This window comes from Bombina bombina, chromosome 4, assembly GCF_027579735.1.
Source record: "Bombina bombina isolate aBomBom1 chromosome 4, aBomBom1.pri, whole genome shotgun sequence".
In the NCBI taxonomy this organism is placed as follows: Eukaryota; Metazoa; Chordata; class Amphibia; order Anura; family Bombinatoridae; genus Bombina; species Bombina bombina.
In genome coordinates, this window is record NC_069502.1 from 759,343,726 (window position 1) to 759,365,650 (window position 21,925).

Below are 21,925 nucleotides of genomic sequence, written 5' to 3' on the forward strand. Positions count from 1 at the left end.
AGTTACACTTAATATTTTTTTTTTCTGATAAGTTGTAATCTATATTCAATGTTATGAAAGTACACACAAGATTAGTCTTACACCTACTTGAGAATTTAATAACTTTTTCAATTTGTTTTTCTTTATGCTGATGGAATAATATATACCACAGGGCTCAACAAACCCAGGAGCCACTGGCTCCTAGAATTTTATCCCTGGCTCCTAACTTTTTGAGTTATTCTCCATATATCTATATGCAATTACCTCTGTCTGGCTCCTAAAAATATGTCTGGCTCCTAAATATTGTTACTGGCTCCTAATTTTTAAACAGATTTGTCGAGCACTGAGTTAACATTTAAATATTATCAGGATGCTTATGTGGTTTTAAACTTGAAGCATTTTTGCTAACATGATACATTTTACAGTTAAACTAAAATGGTAAATTTTACCAGAATAAATTTAGATAAATGTAAGTAAATATAATTAAATATATAGCTCATAAAATAAAGTTGTTTGAACTGGCTACCTATCTATCAGTATCTATTTTGATATGCATGCAGTGATTACATTGGCATATCTGGCTTAATAGTTTTATGTATTTATGGAAACTTTTGTTACATATTAATAGATATATGAAAATAAATATAGATATTTTTACACACAGATAGATGAAAAAACATTTTATCCAAACTGCTTGTGACACTAAAAGGGTTGGATTTCGAAGTAGTTTGGACCTCAGAATATTTGTAAATTTTCATCTGTAAAATCGCACAGCTTGAACACAATATCTTAATATTGTCATTTACGCACTATTTACATGTCATAATACAGCTTATACATGCAACTTAATGGTAGTTCAATATCATAAATACTTTTGTATACATAGTACCTTCAGAAAGATAGTACAGTAATGTAATCAGATAGGTAATAGTCGGTTTAAATAAAAAATACTAGTATTAGCATTTTAAAAGTAAAAACAAAACAAAAATGTATCAAATAAACAGGCAGAGATAAGGATTTTAAAAAAAATAAAAATAAATCATTTTTAAAATATTATTGAATATTTATATATATCCAAAAGCAGACAGGCACTCTCCAGTATTAAACAGTTATAATCCTTTTATAAGTAGTTTATTAAAGGATTATCATTGTTTAATACCAGAGAGTAGCTTTTGGATATTTGTAAGTTTTTACAGTGTACCCTGGATGCTGTGCTGGAAGGAGTGAGTGCTGGTACCTGTAAGATATATTTATATATATATATATATGAATAAGAAAAGAGACAGACATTTTTATATATATAAAAATATAATGTGTATTATATATATAAATGAGAAAACAGAGAGATGATTGACAAATAGATAGATAATAAGCTAACACATAAATCAATAGATACATACTTATCTTCATCTTCCCTAGTAGTGTCTCTGTTATAAGCCATTGTTATGTTTGTCTTTTTCAGCGTTCTTTGCTTGAAAGAGAAAACTAATTTCATTTTGCCTTCAGGGTCCCCTTTTAAAGACGCAATAGAAGGAAGTCTATAAACATCACGCCTATTACATTATACATATTGTTTGTAGGTTGGTTTACTTTTCCTTAGAGCATCTTTAACAGTACTTTACATGAAAAGGGTTTGGCTTTGAATGCAGGAAGGGATCCGTACGGTGCTTGATAAATATGGGCCATTGTATTTACATGGGGTGCCAACTTCACAAAGCTCATTTCAAATTGTATTTTTATGTTCCTTTATTCTCATAACGAACTTATTCGCTGCTGACTTTTTTGTAAGTTTATGGACTAACATAGTTATATACGTAATAAAAAATAAGTTTACATAAAACTTAAATGTATAAAATATAACCTTACAGAGATGGAAGGAGGTAGATGAGAGATATGTTGTGAGGGGAGAATTATAGAAGAGACATTTTTTCAAAGGAAGAGATTGCTAAAATAGGAGAAAAAGTGACTAAATGCTAAGGATAGATAGTCTGCACATAGTTAAAGGAACATGAAATTCCCCCCAAAATATTTCATGATTCAAATAGAGAATACCATTTTAAACATCTTTCCAATTTTCTTCTATTATCTCATTTGCTTTGTTCACTTTGTATCCTTTGTTGAAAACTATACCTAGGTAGGCTCATGAGGTGGGATCTAGCTGCTGATTGGCGGCTGCACATATATACCTTTTATTATTGGCTTACTAACGTGTTCAGCTAACTCCCAGCAGTGCATTTCTGCTTCTTCAATAAATGATACCAAGAGAATGTTGCAAAATTGATAAACGATTGGAAAGTTGTTTAAAATGGTATGCTCTATCTGAATCATGAAAAAAGACATTAGGTTTCACTTGAGCTGTAACACATTTTAAAGAATTCCAGTCTAAATTCTGATATATTGCATATGGTATTTACCCCTGGGGTAAAATAGTATTGGTGTTTGTAAATCTGTGTCTGCTTCCCTGCCCTAACGCTAATTACTGCAGTACTGACTGACTGCCCACCCTGTTACAGTATGAGTAATTTGCTAAATATGATCAACTTTTATATATGTATTTGTGAGTGTATATATAAATATATATATGTATGTATGTGTGTGATGTAAATGCTTAGTGTTCAGCTTGCTGAAAGTTTCTCAAGGACACACCTGTTCATCATGGACAAGAATAAAGCAGTAAAATCCTTTAGTTAAAATAGTTTAGTGAAAAAGTCCAGAAGCCATGTGCGCAGCTGTCCAAAAGTCAGAAATAGATAGAAGTGCAGAAATACAAAAATATATCTCAGAATTATACTAACCAATCACATTCAAAGACTAACCCAAAATGGATACCCACCATTATCCATTTTGGGAAGTATTAGCTGAAGAGGCTTGTCATTTAAAAGGTATATAAGGTATAGGGAGAAGGAAGAGAGGGGAGAGAAGAAAGGAGACAAGTAGACAACATCTTACTGGGCCCAGAGGTAATTATATTATGCACTTATTTACTTTATAGCTATAAGGTTGTTTTTATGTCTGTTTACATTTGATGTAAGAAATTGTATGCAGTTATGTCAATGTGTTTTATGTAATGTATTTAATGTAACTCATAGTAATGGTACCATATAAAGAAGCATAGAATATTATATTGTGTGATCTAAGATTTTGGGTGCTGTGACTAATAAAGTTGTTATATTAAGCTGTCTTTCTCACAAGCAAATTCTTTCATAAATAATAGTTATTATTATTATTATTAATATAAATATTATATTCCAAAATTAATAATTAATCTTCAATAATTGGAGACCACTCGGGTATTAGAACTTGTCGTGTCCATTAAGGTATAAGATCCGGCATGTATGTTTTATACATATGATGAGGCTATTAGAGGTTTTGGGCTGTTTTCAGTCATCACCAATAACAGAATCATAGCATATTCTGCTTATTGTTCTAATAGTAAGTTATATCTTTTTGGAACGATTACTTCTATTCAAAGAATCCTCACAGATTAAATTTGGTTATAATATTTATTTTAATACAATATTTATTTGGGTTTAAATATACATTTATATATGTTTATGCAATAGTCACACATTTGTGTGGAATAAAATTCTAGTCATTTTACTTGTAAGCTGCACATGTTGCTTTGATATAGAAATATCTAGTCCCATACTATAGAAATATTGTATTGCGGCCCCTCTAATTAAAACAATAAGCCAGAATTTATATAGTTATATCATGCATGGTCATGTACTGTATGTATATACTTCTGGATTAATTAGTATTGAATTGTTAATTTTTCCAATGAGCCACAGGAAGCTATGTAAATAAATAGTTAAAATCTTGTGGACATACGCTAAATTGTCACCTTGAAATAAAACAATTACTATTGCATTAATATATATGCCTAAAGTATTGTATATTATGTGATTTGCTGTTTTGAAACTGTTCTAATAAATAATTTAGTCTGTGAGAAATTAAGCATAATTTTGAACAACGCCTATCTCGGTAAGGAAGAAAACCTAACGGATAGAATATTAGGTGATGGAAAGGATTTAAAAACCTACCCCACGCTAACAAAATCACGATATAGTTCTTTGTTTAAAAAGTGTTTGATTAGAGTAACCCTTACGACTAGTGAACATAAGGGAGAGAATCTACACTGAAAAGTAAAATTTCCCAAATAATATTTTAAAGCATATAAGTATATTAGAAGAACCTGTAAGTGCCGGCCAACTTACTGGGGAGGATATACAAACAAAGAAAAAGGGAATCAATAATTTTTATTTTAAGTTTTTTTTTTACTCAAGATGGCTACATTATCATCTGCTTTGGAAAGCTCTGTAGCTACATACATCACAAGCCATAAAAGTAATGATTATGCTTGTGATGTTTATGACAAAGAGAATCCCTGGAAATATGTCCAGGATGTATTTGAAAAAGAGATTAATATCTCACAAAAGTCCAAAAAGACAAAAGGAAAAGCAGTTGCAAGTATGTTTGTAGCATGCTTGGCAATGAATGCCAAAATAGAAGCATTGAAAAATGAACTGCAAAGTTCCAAAAATATAATAAACAAAAAAGAAAAAGAGATTGACAAATTAGAAATTCAAGTGCAATCTCTAACATCCCTCAATTGTGAAATTAACAAATCCAAACAGGAGAGTGATAAAAACTGCTTAAATGCAGAAAAAGAATTAGAGATTTGCAAAGACAGAAACAGAAAAAGAAAAGGATCAAATATGTAATGCATATTCTGTGGTACAAAATGAATTGGAAAATATAAAATTGGGGAATTCTGCTGAAAATTCCAAGTGCTTTAATGTGCTGCAGCCAAGCACTTCAGTTATTTGTGCTAAAAATAATGATGATTCCTCCACCTTCACATTTGCATGTTTAACAGACAATAATGACACAGTAAGGAGTGGTGGGGAATGCATTTCATTTAGCCAATTCAGCTATGATTTACCTCTTGCCACAAGTAAAGCCAATAGCAAACTCACAGGGGACTGTTCCATTATTATGGATACAGTATATAGTGGCAATGGAGAATTTAAAAACATAAATAAATCCCCTGCTGTTGTAATATCTGTGTGTCCTCCTACTGGTGGTCAGAATACACAGTTAGAAAATATAAGTGTGAGACAGCTAACAGCATGCCTGACTCATTTTCAAACCTTTGACACACAATCCCCTAAAACAACCAACAATTCTGCAAATGTCAAAAATGCAAATAATCCACCAGAAAAAGGCCTAGAAATGTCAAATCCTCTAGAGCTAAATGCTTTAAAAAATGATTTACAGAGCAACAAATGGGTAAACATAATGGACACAGTCAATGGTTTTACACTGATGCTGTGTAAACACTATCCACACTGTGAGTGTATTTTTCTACATTCTTTGGATACACAAAAATACACTTGGTGCTTGGATGTATCACATGGTCACCCAGAATTAAATGCAGAATATAAGATCATTCTCACTAAACTGTCTGCCCTAGAAAGTATGAAAAACACTCAGGAAATGGAATGAAACAGCAGCACAGGCACTGCAAACGCTCATCTACGGACATAAAAGAAATAGGAAGTATGCCTTCAACTACGGTGAGTGCATTGATATTGTTGTCATTCCTGATAGTAATATACCATTTGGTCCCAAATATAGTTAGCTATCCCCATTTCTTTAAAGAAAATTGTTTTAAGCAACAATCGTGCCCATGGGGGGGAGAGGGTCACTTACTTGAAACAGAGTGTTCCCATTTGGGCACTCTTATTTGCTAAATGTTAACAACAAAATAGTCTGTACCTGAATTGAGTATTGTAAAACTTAGGCCATTCAAACACCATTTTATTTTGTAAGACAGATACAGGACAGACCAAACCCCAAGTTAGTTTAATGTATATATTATATGTAGATTTACATTTTATATTTTTGTTTAACAGGTATTACAAATAAGGAATGACTGATACCAAAAGCAAAAAGCAGAGCCATGACTGACATCAGATACCAGAGGCACAATTGCATCTAGAGAATCTTCATCTTAAAATAACAGAACTAAAGCTGATTGCTATAATTTAGTTTGTAATAGAACATAACCATATAAAGGTTACTAACAAGTACCTTTACAATGAGTCAATTAATCCTTGTTCCAGCATTTACTGAAAACTCTCACATATCTATGATGATTAAACTACTGTTCTTATATGTAAATATATATTTTTACAAAATGTATATGGTACCATAGTATTACCCCTGCAGGTTTTCATTGTTCATCATACTATTCCATGTAAAATCACAATAGGTGCTAACAGGACTCAGGTAAACTAAGCAGAATGATATACCCTATAGTTTAATAGTCTAAATTTACAGATTATTATTTTATCTTTAGAATTTCTAGGTCTTAAGATAAAATAATTAAACAACATAGTTTTAAAATTGGTAATTATTTCTTGCTTATTTAATTCAAGAAGGGTATCCTTTTAAATCATCATTGCTACAGTCCTGTTAAATATTATGTTAAGCTATTTACCTGGTATTTCTCAGTAACGGCTGAATATATATGGCAATCATATGTAATGGAAATCAGTCAGTGTTAAAGATGCAATAATTCCCACTTCAGAAAAATAAGATATACAGTATGTAGATGTAGGGATATTAGTGTAGGCATTAAATAGACTCTATTGTAATTATTAACTGGTGTCTATTTAGGTACAGGATATATGCATGAATGTATGTGTTTGATTTATACAGTTTCTGTAGAGTACCAAATGGTGTTCTGTTCAATCCTAAATTAGGAATGAGGTGAATGAGACTAGGAAATTCTCAGGAGAAAAATATAGGGTTTTTCTACCCTAACATTGGCCACATAGACTCTGACACCACATTCAAATATAATCCTCAATCTTTTGCTGATAAAGAAAAATATTTCTCACAAGTTTTCCACTATTATGACAGTAGATGCTCATCCATCAGCCTTCAAAATGGTGACAACAAGAAACCCACAGACCAGCTCCAGACCAGAGAGAAGTGTACTGCCAGCAGCGACAACAAGAAATGCACAGACCAGCTCCATATAAGAGAGTAGTGTACTGCCAGTAGTGGCAACAAGCAACCACAGACCAGAGAGAAGTCTACTACCAGCAACAAGCAATAAGCTACTCCAAAAAGATGACTGCAATGCCCAAAGTAAGAGATTGTTTCAAAAGGATGCTGCCTGCAAATCAAAGTCCTCACCATCTGCACAAGAGGGAAGCACATTAACTGGGTAAAGACTTAGAAGAAAAGCCCAGACCAACTGTAGGTGAGAGAAGTTTCCAATATAATTGCTGCATCAACAAGAGCCTTTGTGAAACTACGGAAGTCATTAAGGAGAAAAGCTTTCTGAAAAGTAAAAGGACATTCCCACTTTATGCTTTATTAAACGTGAAAATACGGGTTACAGAAGTTTATTTGTTGCTGCCAACAGTGAGAAAGAGCCTCTGTGACACGGGTGATTACAGACATTATCAAGAAGGAAAGCCTTGCAAAAAGAAAAGGAAGAAAACATAATTTATGTAAGAACTTACCTGATAAATTCATTTCTTTCATATTAGCAAGAGTCCATGAGCTAGTGACGTATGGGATATACATTCCTACCAGGAGGGGCAAAGTTTCCCAAACCTTAAAATGCCTATAAATACACCCCTCACCACACCCACAAATCAGTTTAACGAATAGCCAAGAAGTGGGGTGATAAGAAAAAAGTATATAAGAATAATTGTGCTTTATACAAAAAATTATAACCACCACAAAAAGGGCGGGCCTCATGGACTCTTGCTAATATGAAAGAAATGAATTTATCAGGTAAGTTCTTACATAAATTATGTTTTCTTTCATGTAATTAGCAAGAGTCCATGAGCTAGTGACGTATGGGATAATGACTACCCAAGATGTGGATCTTTCCACGCAAGAGTCACTAGAGAGGGAGGGATAAAATAAAGACAGCCAATTCCTGCTGAAAATAATCCACACCCAAAATAAAGCTTATTGAAAAAAAGAGCAGAAGATTCAAACTGAAACCGCTGCCTGAAGTACTTTTCTACCAAAAACTGCTTCAGAAGAAGAAAACACATCAAAATGGTAGAATTTAGTAAAAGTATGCAAAGAAGACCAAGTTGCTGCTTTGCAAATCTGATCAACCGAAGCTTCATTCCTAAACGCCCAGGAAGTAGAAACTGACCTAGTAGAATGAGCTGTAATCCTTTGAGGCGGAGTTTTACCCGACTCGACATAAGCATGATGAATTAAAGATTTCAACCAAGATCCCAAAGAAATGGCAGAAGCTTTCTGGCCTTTTCTAGAACCGGAAAAGATAACAAATAGACTAGAAGTCTTTCGGAAAGACTTAGTAGCTTCAACATAATATTTCAAAGCTCTAACAACATCCAAAGAATGCAACGATTTCTCCTTAGAATTCTTAGGATTAGGACATAATGAAGGAGCCACAATTTCTCTACTAATGTTGTTGGAATTCACAACCTTAGGCAAAAATTCAAAAGAAGTTCGCAACACCGCCTTATCCTGATGAAAAATCAGAAAAGGAGACTCACAAGAAAGAGCAGATAATTCAGAGACTCTTCTGGCAGAAGAGATGGCCAAAAGGAACAAAAATTTCCAAGAAAGTAATTTAATGTCCAAAGAATGCATAGGTTCAAACGGAGGAGCTTGAAGAGCCCCCAGAACCAAATTCAAACTCCAAGGAGGAGAAATTGACTTAATGACAGGTTTTATACAAACCAAGGCTTGTACAAAACAATGAATATCAGGAAGATTAGCAATCTTTCTGTGAAAAAGAACAGAAAGAGCAGAGATTTGACCTTTCAAGAAACTTGCGGACAAACCTTTATCTAAACCATCCTGAAGAAACTGTAAAATTCTCGGAATTCTAAAAGAATGCCAGGAAAAATGATGAGAAAGACAGAAAGAAATATAAGTCTTCCAGACTCTATAATATATCTCTCTAGATACAGATTTACGAGCCTGTAACATAGTATTAATCACAGAGTCAGAGAAACCTCTTTGACCAAGAATCAAGCGTTCAATCTCCATACCTTTAAATTTAAGGATTTGAGATCCTGATGGAAAAAAGGACCTTGCGACAGAAGGTCTGGTCTTAACGGAAGAGTCCACGGTTGACAAGAGGCCATCCGGACAAGATCCGCATACCAAAACCTGTGAGGCCATGCCGGAGCTACCAGCAGAACAAACGAGCATTCCTTCAGAATCTTGGAGATTACTCTTGGAAGAAGAACTAGAGGCGGAAAGATATAGGCAGGATGATACTTCCAAGGAAGTGATAATGCATCCACTGCCTCCGCCTGAGGATCCCGGGATCTGGACAGATACCTGGGAAGTTTCTTGTTTAGATGAGAAGCCATCAGATCTATTTCTGGAAGTTCCCACATTTGAACAATCTGAAGAAATACCTCTGGGTGAAGAGACCATTCGCCCGGATGCAACGTATGGCGACTGAGATAATCCGCTTCCCAATTGTCTATTCCTGGAATATGAACCGCAGAGATTAGACAGGAGCTGGATTCCGCCCAAACCAGAATTCGAGATACTTCTTTCATAGCCAGAGGACTGTGAGTCCCTCCTTGATGATTGATGTATGCCACAGTTGTGACATTGTCTGTCTGAAAACAAATGAACGATTCTCTCTTCAGAAGAGGCCAAGACTGAAGAGCTCTGAAAATTGCACGGAGTTCCAAAATATTGATCGGTAATCTCACCTCCTGAGATTCCCAAACTCCTTGTGCCGTCAGAGACCCCCACACAGCTCCCCAACCTGTAAGACTTGCATCTGTTGAAATTACAGTCCAGGTCGGAAGAACAAAAGAAGCCCCCTGAATTAAACGATGGTGATCTGTCCACCACGTCAGAGAGTGTCGTACAATCGGTTTTAAAGATATTAATTGAGATATCTTTGTGTAATCCCTGCACCATTGATTCAGCATACAGAGCTGAAGAGGCCGCATGTGAAAACGAGCAAAGGGGATCGCGTCCGATGCAGCAGTCATAAGACCTAGAATTTCCATGCATAAGGCTACCGAAGGGAATGATTGTGACTGAAGGTTTCGAAAAGCTGAAATCCGTTTTAGACGTCTCTTTTCTGTCAAAGACAGAGTCATGGACACTGAATCTATTTGGAAACCCAAAAAGGTTACCCTTGTCTGAGGAATCAATGAACTTTTTAGTAAATTGATACTCCAACCATGATCTTGAAGAAACAACACAAGTCGATTCGTATGAGATTCTGCAAAATGTAAAGACTGAGCAAGTACCAAGATATCGTCCAAATAAGGAAATACCACAATACCCTGTTCTCTGATTACAGACAGAAGGGCACCGAGAACCTTTGTAAAAATTCTTGGGGCTGTAGCTAGGCCAAACGGCAGAGCCACAAACTGGTAATGCTTGTCCAGGAAAGAGAATCTCAGGAACTGATAGTGATCTGGATGAATCGGAATATGCAGATATGCATCCTGTAAATCTATCGTGGACATATAATGCCCTTGCTGAACAAAAGGCAAGATAGTCCTTACAGTTACCATTTTGAATGTTGGTATCCTTACATAACGATTCAATATTTTTAGATCCAGAACTGGTCTGAAGGAATTCTCCTTCTTTGGTACAATGAAGAGATTTGAATAAAACCCCAGCCCCTGTTCCAGAACTGGAACTGGCATAATTACTCCAGCCAACTCTAGATCTGAAACACATTTCAGAAATGCTTGAGCTTTCGCTGGATTTACTGGGACACGGGAAAGAAAACATCTCTTTGCAGGAGGTCTTATCTTGAAACCAATTCTGTACCCTTCTGAAACGATGTTCTGAATCCAAAGATTGTGAACAGAATTGATCCAAATTTCTTTGAAAAAATGTAACCTGCCCCCTACCAGCTGTGCTGGAATAAGGGCCGCACCTTCATGTGGACTTAGAAGCTGGCTTTGCTTTTCTAGAAGGCTTGGATTTATTCCAGACTGGAGATGGTTTCCAAACTGAAACTGCTCCTGAGGAAGAAGGATCAGGCTTTTGTTCTTTGTTGAAACGAAAGGAACGAAAACGATTATTAGCCCTGTTTTTACCCTTAGATCTTTTATCCTGTGGTAAAAAAGTTCCTTTCCCACCAGTAACAGTTGAGATAATAGAATCCAACTGAGAACCAAATAATTTGTTACCCTGGAAAGAAATGGAAAGTAGAGTCGATTTAGAAGACATATCAGCATTCCAAGTTTTAAGCCATAAAGCTCTTCTAGCTAAAACAGCTAGAGACATAAACCTGACATCAACTCTGATAATATCAAAAATGGCATCACAGATAAAATTATTAGCATGTTGCAGAAGAATAATAATATTATGAGAATCATGATCTGTTACTTGTTGCGCTAAAGTTTCCAACCAAAAAGTTGAAGCTGCAGCAACATCAGCCAATGATATAGCAGGTCTAAGAAGATTACCTGAACACAGATAAGCTTTTCTTAGAAAGGATTCAATTTTCCTATCTAAAGGATCCTTAAACGAAGTACCATCTGACGTAGGAATAGTAGTACGTTTAGCAAGTGTAGAAATAGCCCCATCAACTTTAGGGATTTTGTCCCAAAATTCTAATCTATCAGACGGCACAGGATATAATTGCTTAAAACGTTTAGAAGGAGTAAATGAATTACCCAAATTATTCCATTCTCTGGAAATTACTTCAGAAATAGCACCAGGAACAGGAAAAACTTCTGGAATAACCACAGGAGATTTAAAGACCTTATCTAAACGTTTAGATTTAGTATCAAGAGGACCAGAATCCTCAATTTCTAAAGCAATTAGTACTTCTTTAAGTAAAGAACGAATAAATTCCATTTTAAATAAATATGAAGATTTATCAGCATCAACCTCTGAGACAGAATCCTCTGAACTAGAAGAGTCATTAGAATCAGAATGATGATGTTCATTTAAAAATTCATCTGTATAAAGAGAAGTTTTAAAAGATTTTTTATGTTTACTAGAAGGAGGAATAACAGACATAGCCTTCTTGATGGATTCAGAAACAAAATCTCTTATGTTATCAGGAACACTCTGAACATTAGATGTTGATGGAACTGCAACAGGTAATGGTACATTACTAAAGGAAATATTATCTGCATTAACGAGTTTGTCATGACAATTAGTACAAACAACAGCTGGAGGAACAGCTGCCAAAAGTTTACAGCAGATACACTTAGCTTTCGTAGTTCCAGCACCAGACAGCGATTTTCCTGAAGTATCTTCTGACTCAGATGCAACGTGAGTCATCTTGCAATATGTAAGAGAAAAAACAACATAAAAAGCAAAATTGATCAAATTCCTTAAATTACAGTTTCAGGAATGGGAAAAAATGCCAAGGAACAAGCTTCTAGCAACCAGAAGCAATGAAAAATGAGACTTAAATAATGTGGAGACAAAAGCGACGCCCATATTTTTTAGCGCCAAAATAAGACGCCCACATTATTTGGCGGCTAAATGCTTTTGGCGCCAAAAATGACGCCACATCCGGAACGCCGACATTTTTGGCGCAAAAGAACGTCAAAAAAATGACGCAACTTCCGGCGACACGTATGACGCCGGAAACAGATAAGATTTTTTGCGCCAAAAAAGTCCGCGCCAGAATGACGTAATAAAATGAAGCATTTTCAGCCCCCGCGAGCCTAACAGCCCACAGGGAAAAAGTCAAATTTTTTAAGGTAAGAAAAAAATAATTGATTCAAATGCATTATCCCAAATATGAAACTGACTGTCTGAAAATAAGGAATGTTGAACATCCTGAGTCAAGGCAAATAAATGTTTGAATACATATATTTAGAACTTTATAAAAAAGTGCCCAACCATAGCTTAGAGTGTCACAGAAAATAAGATTTACTTACCCCAGGACACTCATCTACATGTTTGTAGAAAGCCAAACCAGTACTGAAACGAAAATCAGCAGAGGTAATGGTATATATAAGAGTATATCGTCGATCTGAAAAGGGAGGTAAGAGATGAATCTCTACGACCGATAACAGAGAACCTATGAAATAGACCCCGTAGAAGGAGATCATTGCATTCAAATAGGCAATACTCTCCTCACATCCCTCTGACATTCACTGCACGCTGAGAGGAAAACCGGGCTCCAACCTGCTGCGGAGCGCATATCAACGTAGAATCTAGCACAAACTTACTTCACCACCTCCATAGGAGGCAAAGTTTGTAAAACTGATTTGTGGGTGTGGTGAGGGGTGTATTTATAGGCATTTTAAGGTTTGGGAAACTTTGCCCCTCCTGGTAGGAATGTATATCCCATACGTCACTAGCTCATGGACTCTTGCTAATTACATGAAAGAAAAGAACATTACCATTTTCCAGGTGCCATGGTCAATGACTTATGAGAAGTATTACAGAAGCTAAAGTGTTTTTGCCAAACATGAGAAAGAGGCCTATATGGGTCTGTCGTGTCCAGTTTCTATGCTAAATTATTTCTTCACCTCACATGAACACATTACCATTGGTTTATATATATAAAATAGATCATTGTTAGTTTTGTAATTTTCTTTTAATAATTTAGATAGCGAAACTCATAAATAAATAATAATTTAGGATTTCAACAGATAAGATACAAGCAATTACTCTCATAATGTGTGGCCAATCCAAAAATTTCTCATGGCCACAAGGGCGGGACTGTTACAGTATGAGTAATTTGCTAAATATGATCAACATTTATATATGTATTTGTGAGTGTATATATAAATATATATATGTATGTATGTGTGTGATGTAAATGCTTAGTGTTCAGCTTGCTGAAAGTTTCTCAAGGACACACCTGTTCATCATGGACAAGAATAAAGCAGTAAAATCCTTTAGTTAAAATAGTTTAGTGAAAAAGTCCAGAATCCATGTGCGCAGCTGTCCAAAAGTCAGAAATAGATAGAAGTGCAGAAATACAAAAATATATCTCAGAATTATACTAACCAATCACATTCAAAGACTAACCCAAAATGGATACCCACCATTATCCATTTTGGGAAGTATTAGCTGAAGAGGCTTATCATTTAAAAGGTATATAAGGTATAGGGAGAAGGAAGAGAGGGGAGAGAAGAAAGGAGACAAGTAGACAACATCTTACTGGGCCCAGAGGTAATTATATTATGCACTTATTTACTTTATAGCTATAAGGTTGTTTTTATGTCTGTTTACATTTGATGTAAGAAATTGTATGCAGTTATGTCAATGTGTTTTATGTAATGTATTTAATGTAACTCATATTAATGGTATCATATAAAGAAGCATAGAATATTATATTGTGTGATCTAAGATTTTGGGTGCTGTGACTAATAACGTTGTTATATTAAGCTGTCTTTCTCACAAGCAAATTCTTTCATAAATAATAGTTATTATTATTATTATTATTATTATTAATATAAATATTATATTCCAAAATTAATAATTAATCTTCAATAACCCTGGCTACTGAAGGCAACATCCCCACCTGTTATGTGATTCTGATTCCTTCTAGACAAGTTAAAGGACCACTCAGTGTAGTAGAATTGCATAATTAAAGGGACATTAAACACTTTGAGATGGTAATATAAAAAGATCAATTGTGTATATATAAAACAGCTCTGCAATATACTTTCATTATTTATTTTGTCCTCTTTGCCTGTAATTCCATTCTGAAATTGTGAGCTTTTTAGTTCCCGTTAGAAATGGAAGTGCAGAACACTGTTAAATCCAGCACAACCATTGGCTGCACACTCTAGTGACCTATTTATAACTGTCTCTAATTGGCCACAGCAGAGAAGGTAACACAAGTTACAATATGGCAGCTCCCAGTGTTTTATAGACACTAAAGCTTTACACTTGTTTTGTCACTTTTTAAACAACTAATGAAACTTTAAAAAATACATCTACATGTTACTCATGGACTAATCTTTTCTTTGAATGTATCATTCTATCTAGCATGTATTTAGTGTTTAATGTCCCTTTAATATGTGTGAATACGATCGGGTTGATTGACACCCCCTGCTAGCGGCTGATTGGGGGCGGCATTGCAAAAGCAGATCACTAGAATATGCTAGCTGTCCGCATTCAGCGATGTCTGTCAGACATGATACCCTACAGCGTATCATGTCGGACAGACATTGATAAATCTACCCCAAAATATTTATGATAAAATATTTTTTTCTACCATTTTCTAGCCCCCTGTATCATGTGACAGACATCAGCCAATCACAGACTAGTAAACATATACCCTGTGAGCTTGTGCACATGCTCAGTAGGATCTTGTTCACCAGAAAGTGTATGTTTAAAAAGACTGCAAAGTTTGATAATGGAAGTAATTTGGAAAGTGTCTTAAAACTGCTGCTCTATCTGAATCATACATTTTATTTGGAATTGAAGGGACACTCAAGTCAAAATAATACATTATTTTTTTAATTGTGTAACAGAATAATGTTGCTGTCAATAAATGTATTTAATGCATGTATTTTACGTACATAAACAGTTTATCTGTATAACCAGGTAAAGATATAACATGACAAATTGTTTAAAAACATTTTATTTAAATGTTATTTTCTTTAAAGCTTTAAAAGTTGAGGTAACATTGCTATTATAACTATACAGAGCCCTTCTGGTGTCACTCTGCAAATAAAAATCATAATGTTCCCCTACTGTAATATACCATGATCACAATGTTGTACATTGGGAGCACATTATATTAAGCAGTTACCACTATTTAACTATTTTGTGTGCACGCCTTACTGATAGTTGCTTGCGCACAAAATAGTTAAGTATTGCCAATGTTACAGTTAAATTGTGCTCATTAAATAGTTAATTGTGCACACGATCAAACTGTATACTTAGGGCCACTGGTTCTTTCTTTTGTACGTGGGGAGCCTGGGCCGCAGGTTCTTCCTCTTCCATAGGCGGTGGTCACGTGGTACTTCTCGCAATATTGCGCAATGACACGCCTACAGAAGGAGTCAACCAGCTGTCCTAATTATACAGTTATAACATGTGCACGAATGAACTGCAATGTTGGGAACACTTATTTTGTGTGCATTAAATAGTTAAATCGTGGTAAGTGTTTAAAATAACGTATTTGCATACTAGCACAGTATATTTCATCGGGGGAACGTTTGTTTTTTTTGCAGAGACACAGCAGAGGGGCTCCATATAACAACATAAAGATAGTAAAAAATATAAAATAATAACACGGACACATGAAAACAGTCCATATGTTACATTCAACTAATTCTGTTAAAGCAAAACCATTTCTGTAGTTTGCTAAGTATATTTATAGTTGAGTGGCAATATAGAGGTCTATTAAAGAAACAGACATCACATTTCTTTGAAGTATTTAATGTGTGTCTGTCCTTGTTAACAAGATAATGTAGGAAATTCTTAGTATAGACAAACTATAGCCTTATATTCCATTTAATTACAAAAGCCTTTCATCTGAGTTATTTTACTGTTTAAAAAATAAAAAAATAAACAAAACATTAAATCGTCATACTAAATTCATCTACAACTACTAATAAACAAAATCAATGTAAAAATATAGTGTATTAATAAAAAGATAATATTTGAAACATTAAAGGGACAGTCAACACCAGAATTGTTGTTGTTTTAAAAGATAGATAATCCCTTAATTACCAATTCCCCAGTTTTGCCTAACCAACACAGTTATAATTATACACGTTTTACCTCTGTAATTACCTTGTATCTAAGCCTCAGCAGACTGCCCACTTATTTTAGTTCTTTTGACAGACTTGCATTTTAGCCAATCAGAGCTGTCTCCATGGTAAATTCACGTGCATGAGCTCAATATTATCTATATGAAGCACGTGAACTAATGCCCTCTAGTGGTGAAAAACTATCAAAATGCATTTAGATTAGAGGCGGCCTTCAAGGTCTAAGAAATTAGCATATGAACCTCCTAGGTTTAGCTTTCAACTAAGAATACCAAGAGTAAAAAGCAAAATTGGTGATAAAAGTAAATTGGAAAGTTGTTTAAAATTACATGCCCTATTTGAAACATGAAAGTTGTTTTTGGACTTGACTGACCCTTTAAAGCCTGCTAAACAAAACATAGAATGTGTTGTGGCAATAGACTATGTTATTTTGGCTTCTGACCTTGCAAATATGTAAAATGCTGAGTTCTGCTGACATATACTAGTAAACCTTTAGGCTATATGCATTAAAGTAAGAGTTTTTCTATGAGTGGAAAAATACTCAGTTAACACCTTTAATTTGCATTTTCTTACTTTGTTTTTTCTTTTACTTCAAAGTCACAGCATTTCTCTCCTTTGAACATGGGCTATGTTTTGGATTAGGATTTCGGCATTTGCTTCTGATATCCTGTGTATGACCCATGTTGAATTTAGACTGTTTGGAATCTGATTTTCTGCTACTATTCATAATGTCTATAACTCTGACATACTCAACTACTCTACTTGCTGCCTGGTAAATTCATCCATGATCTTTAACTTCATTACATTTATATTCCTTTTTTTATATAAAAAATAATTTAAAAAAAATCCTGAAGTGATTTCCAATTGCGCCTGAAAAGATTCCTCCTTAACTAAGTGGTGACCAGATTTCTCCTTGGATCTACAAACTACCATACAATGCTGTCAATACAAAATATTATATCTCTGTATATGCTACTTTGCCAACAAAACATCTAGGGGCTTATTATCGAAACCTCTCCAGATATGGTTTTTCACTCTGACCCTCGCAGGGACTTCCATGGTGGAATTATTGTAAAAAAAAGGGCAGTCCCTGCGAGTGGCGAGAAAGCTTCTATATAAATGTGACACTTAAACCATAGAACGAAGTGAGCAGGAAGCAGGGCGGTGCACTTTCAAAATTAATTCCTGCAGCCAATATAAATAAAATTACTCTGATTTCTGTGTATAGCATCATACAATCACTTATAGTTTCATATGCATGTGTTTTTCTATTAAGGAATAACCTTATAACTGGTGAGGAAAAAACTGTGAGATCTGCAGTTCAAAAATCTTTACAGAATTATGCTGGGATTTGAGTGACAATTTCATATACGCCCCTGGAACTCCCTAGTTCAGCACATTTTTCAAAGAAACAACAATAACACTTTGTATTTTGTACTTATAAGTAAAATTTTGTACATCCAGTGTACTTAAAGAGACACTGAACCCAATTTTTTTCTTTTGTGATTCAGATAGAGCATGCAATTTTAAGCAACTTTATAATTTACTCCTATTATCAATTTTTCTTCTTTCTCTTGGAATCTTTATTTGAAAAGCAAGAATGTACGTTTAGTGAGCAACCTGCGTTGTTCTTACTGATTGGTGGATAAATTCACCCACCAATAAACAATTGTTGTCCAGGGTGCTGAACCAAAAATTTTTTAAAAAAAAGAGATTATAGTGGGGTAGGAAGGGGCGCTGGACCGCAATCTGGAAATGTATATAACTAAGACCTTTGCATTAATTTATATTTAGTTGGGGTCGAGAATACCAATATTAAATCTTATATGAGGTGTGATGGTAAAATAAAATAATATAATATAATATAATATAATAATCTTCTGTCTTTTAGTTGGGGTAGAGAATACCAATAATATGAGGTTCAAGGTGTGATGATAAAATAAATTTGTATAATAATCTTCTATCTTTTCAGTGATAGTATAAAGTGTGCTGCGTAGAAAGCTACTTAGTGAGAGTGTTAATAAAATTTAAAACATGCTAATTTCTCCTTGTTTATGTAGGGCAAAAGATTATATTCAATTGTGAGAGTAAATAGGTGTGAAATTATTGTTAGAGTAGTATAAGTTTAAAGTGACTCTATGTCACCAGGTAGATCTTCTGTGTATATAGTATACGTGCGGTGGGGATGATAATTGTTGTAGTGAAAAGTTGAGGTGCATAAAAATAAATATAGTTAAATATAGTTGTGAGTAAATTAGTAATGAGAACTAGGGATTCCTCACAAGTTTTAGATTTGGAGTAGAAAATATGGATCCTGATTTAAAAATGAAAAAAGGGATAGTAAGCAGATCAATGTAATAATGTTAATTTTTTAAGTGAGTTCATACTAAGAAATAAAAATTCCTTACAAACACTAGTAGCAGTTAAAATATTAAACAACAGTAATGTTCTAAAAAATTAGATTCTAAAAACTTAATAACACCGGTGTTACAAATGCATTAAAAACTACAATTCTGATTGAAAAGACTCCAATAACTACTAATATGTTAGAAGATGGACATACAATAAAGTGAAAACTAGTAGAGGCATAGGTTGATACAGTAACAATAAACCACTGCAGATTGATAAGTGGTTTATTGTTACTGTATCAACCTATGCCTCTACTAGTTTTCACTTTATTGTATGTCCATCTTCTAACATATTAGTAGTTATTGGAGTCTTTTCAATCATAATTGTAGTTTTAAATTAGAATTGTAGTTTTTAATGCATTTGTAACACCGGTGTTATTAAGTTTTTAGAATCTAATTTTTTAGAACATTACTGTTGTTTAATATTTTAACTGCTACTAGTGTTTGTAAGGAATTTTTATTTCTTAGTATGAACTCACTTAATAAATTAACATTATTACATTGATCTGCTTACTATCCCTTTTTTCATTTTTAAATCAGGATCCATATTTTCTACTCCAAATCTAAAACTTGTGAGGAATCCCTAGTTCTCATTACTAATTTACTCATAACTATATTTAACTATATTTATTTTTATGCACCTCAACTTTTCACTACAACAATTATCATCCCCACCGCACGTATACTATATACACAGAAGATCTACCTGGTGACATAGAGTCACTTTAAACTTATACTGCTGTAACAATAATTTCACACCTATTTACTCTCACGATTGAATATAATCTTTTGCCCTACATAAACAAGGAGAAATTAGCATGTTTTAAATTTTATTAACACTTTCACTAAGTAGCTTTCTACGCAGCACACTTTATACTATCACTGAAAAGATAGAAGATTATTATACTATTGTATATTATTTTTATCATCACACCTGAACCTTATATTGGTATTCTCTACCCTAACTAAAAGATTAACACTTTCATTAACACTTTCACTAAGTAGCTTTCTACGCAGCACACTTTGTATTATCACTGCAAAGATAGAAGATTATTATACCAATTTTTTTTATCATCACACCTTGAACCTCATATTATTGGTATTCTCTACCCCAACTAAAAGACAGAAGATTATTATATTATATTATATTATTTTATTTTACCATCACACCTCATATAAGATTTAATATTGGTATTCTCGACCCCAACTAAATATAAATTAATGCAAAGGTCTTAGTTATATACATTTCCAGATTGCGGTCCAGCGCCCCTTCCTACCCCACTATAATCTCTTTTTTTCAAAAACTTTTGGTGTAGTCACCTGTGAGAAGACTACACTAGTGAAGGAGGCTATATCTGGAGTGAGTTAGATTGTTCAAATTACCCTATCTGAACCAAAAATTGGCTGGCTCCTTAGCTTTTTCAAATAAAGTTAGCAAGAGAACGAAGAAAAATTGATAATAGGAGTAAATTAGAAAGTTGCTTAAAATTGCATGCTCTATCTGAATCACTAAAGAAAATAATTTGGGTTTAGTGTCCCTTTAAATGATGTTTTACACTGTGCATATTTATTACGATTTATTTCTCATTTTTGATACATACGATTTTTGGTGAAGAATTTTGTTACGATTACTGATGCACTTGAACAATACATTTTTTCCTGGGTATTTTTATGTGAATGGTTTAATTATTCATTTCCTATTATTTTTAAATTACAAATTTAGTTGTGCACTATTGTAATGTATGCATCTCCTTTCTATACGAAAATGCGGTATACGCCCGTTAGCGAGACACACTGTTTTCAAGGGAAAAAAGTTGTTTTAGATAATTCCACCATGGAAATAGAAGCGTTGTCAAGAATTCTCACCAGCCCAGAGAGCTTTAGACTGTTTTTTAAAAGCTAAAATAGCCTAATTGTATATTCCTTTTGTTCTTACAGTAACAGTTTGTTTAAGTTCTGTACAATGTGAAATTCTTGAATGCATTTTAAATATGGATCCCTTGTCCCCCCGCTTCTTCCAAGTTACACATAATATTTTTTTTTCTGATAAGTTGTAATCTATCTATATTCAATGTTATGAAAGTACACACAAGATTAGTCTTACACCTACTTGAGAATTTAATAACTTTTTCAATTTGTTTTTCTTTATGCTGATGGAATAATATATACCACAGGGCTCGACAAACCCAGGAGCCACTGGCTCCTAGAATTGTATCCCTGGCTCCTAACTTTTTGAGTTATTCTCCATATATCTATATGCAATTACTTCTGTCTGGCTCCTAAAAATATGTCTGGCTCCTAAATATTGTTACTGGCTCCTAATTTTTAAACCGATTTGTCGAGCACTGAGTTAACATTTAAATATTATCAGGATGCTTATGTGGTTTTAAACTGGAAGCATTTTTGCTAACATGATACATTTTACAGTTAAACTAAAATGGTAAATTTTACCAGAATAAATTTAGATAAATGTAAGTAAATATAATTAAATATATAGCTCATAAATTAAAGTTGTTTGAACTGGCTACCTATCTATCAGTATCTATTTTGATATGCATGCAGTGATTAAATTTGCATATCTGGCTTAATAGTTTTATGTATTTATGGAAACTTTTGTTACATATTAATAGATATATGAAAATAAATATAGATATTTTTACACACAGATAGATGAAAAAACATTTTATCCAAACTGCTTGTGACACTAAAAGGGTTGGATTTCGAAGTAGTTTGGATCTCAGAATATTTGTAAATTTGCATCTGTAAAATCGCACAGCTTGAACACAATATCTTAATATTGTCATTTACGCACTATTTACATGTCATAAT

At 33.9% G+C, this 21,925-nt stretch overlaps 1 protein-coding gene across 2 annotated transcripts in view; it reads right to left on the bottom strand.

The window, feature by feature from the left end:
* LOC128656891 (chitin synthase chs-2-like) overlaps positions 1-21,925 on the bottom strand; it is a 160,160-nt gene that overhangs the window by 137,546 nt on the left and 689 nt on the right. The window contains exon 1 of one of the 2 annotated variants that reach the window (XM_053711058.1): positions 1,380-1,463. The exons of the other annotated variant lie outside the window; for it this stretch is intronic. Within the exon in view, the coding sequence (XP_053567033.1) occupies positions 1,380-1,420 (41 nt within the window). The 5' untranslated portion in view covers positions 1,421-1,463. Of the gene's footprint in view, positions 1-1,379; positions 1,464-21,925 lie in introns of those variants that run through there. 2 annotated transcript variants of the gene reach the window in all.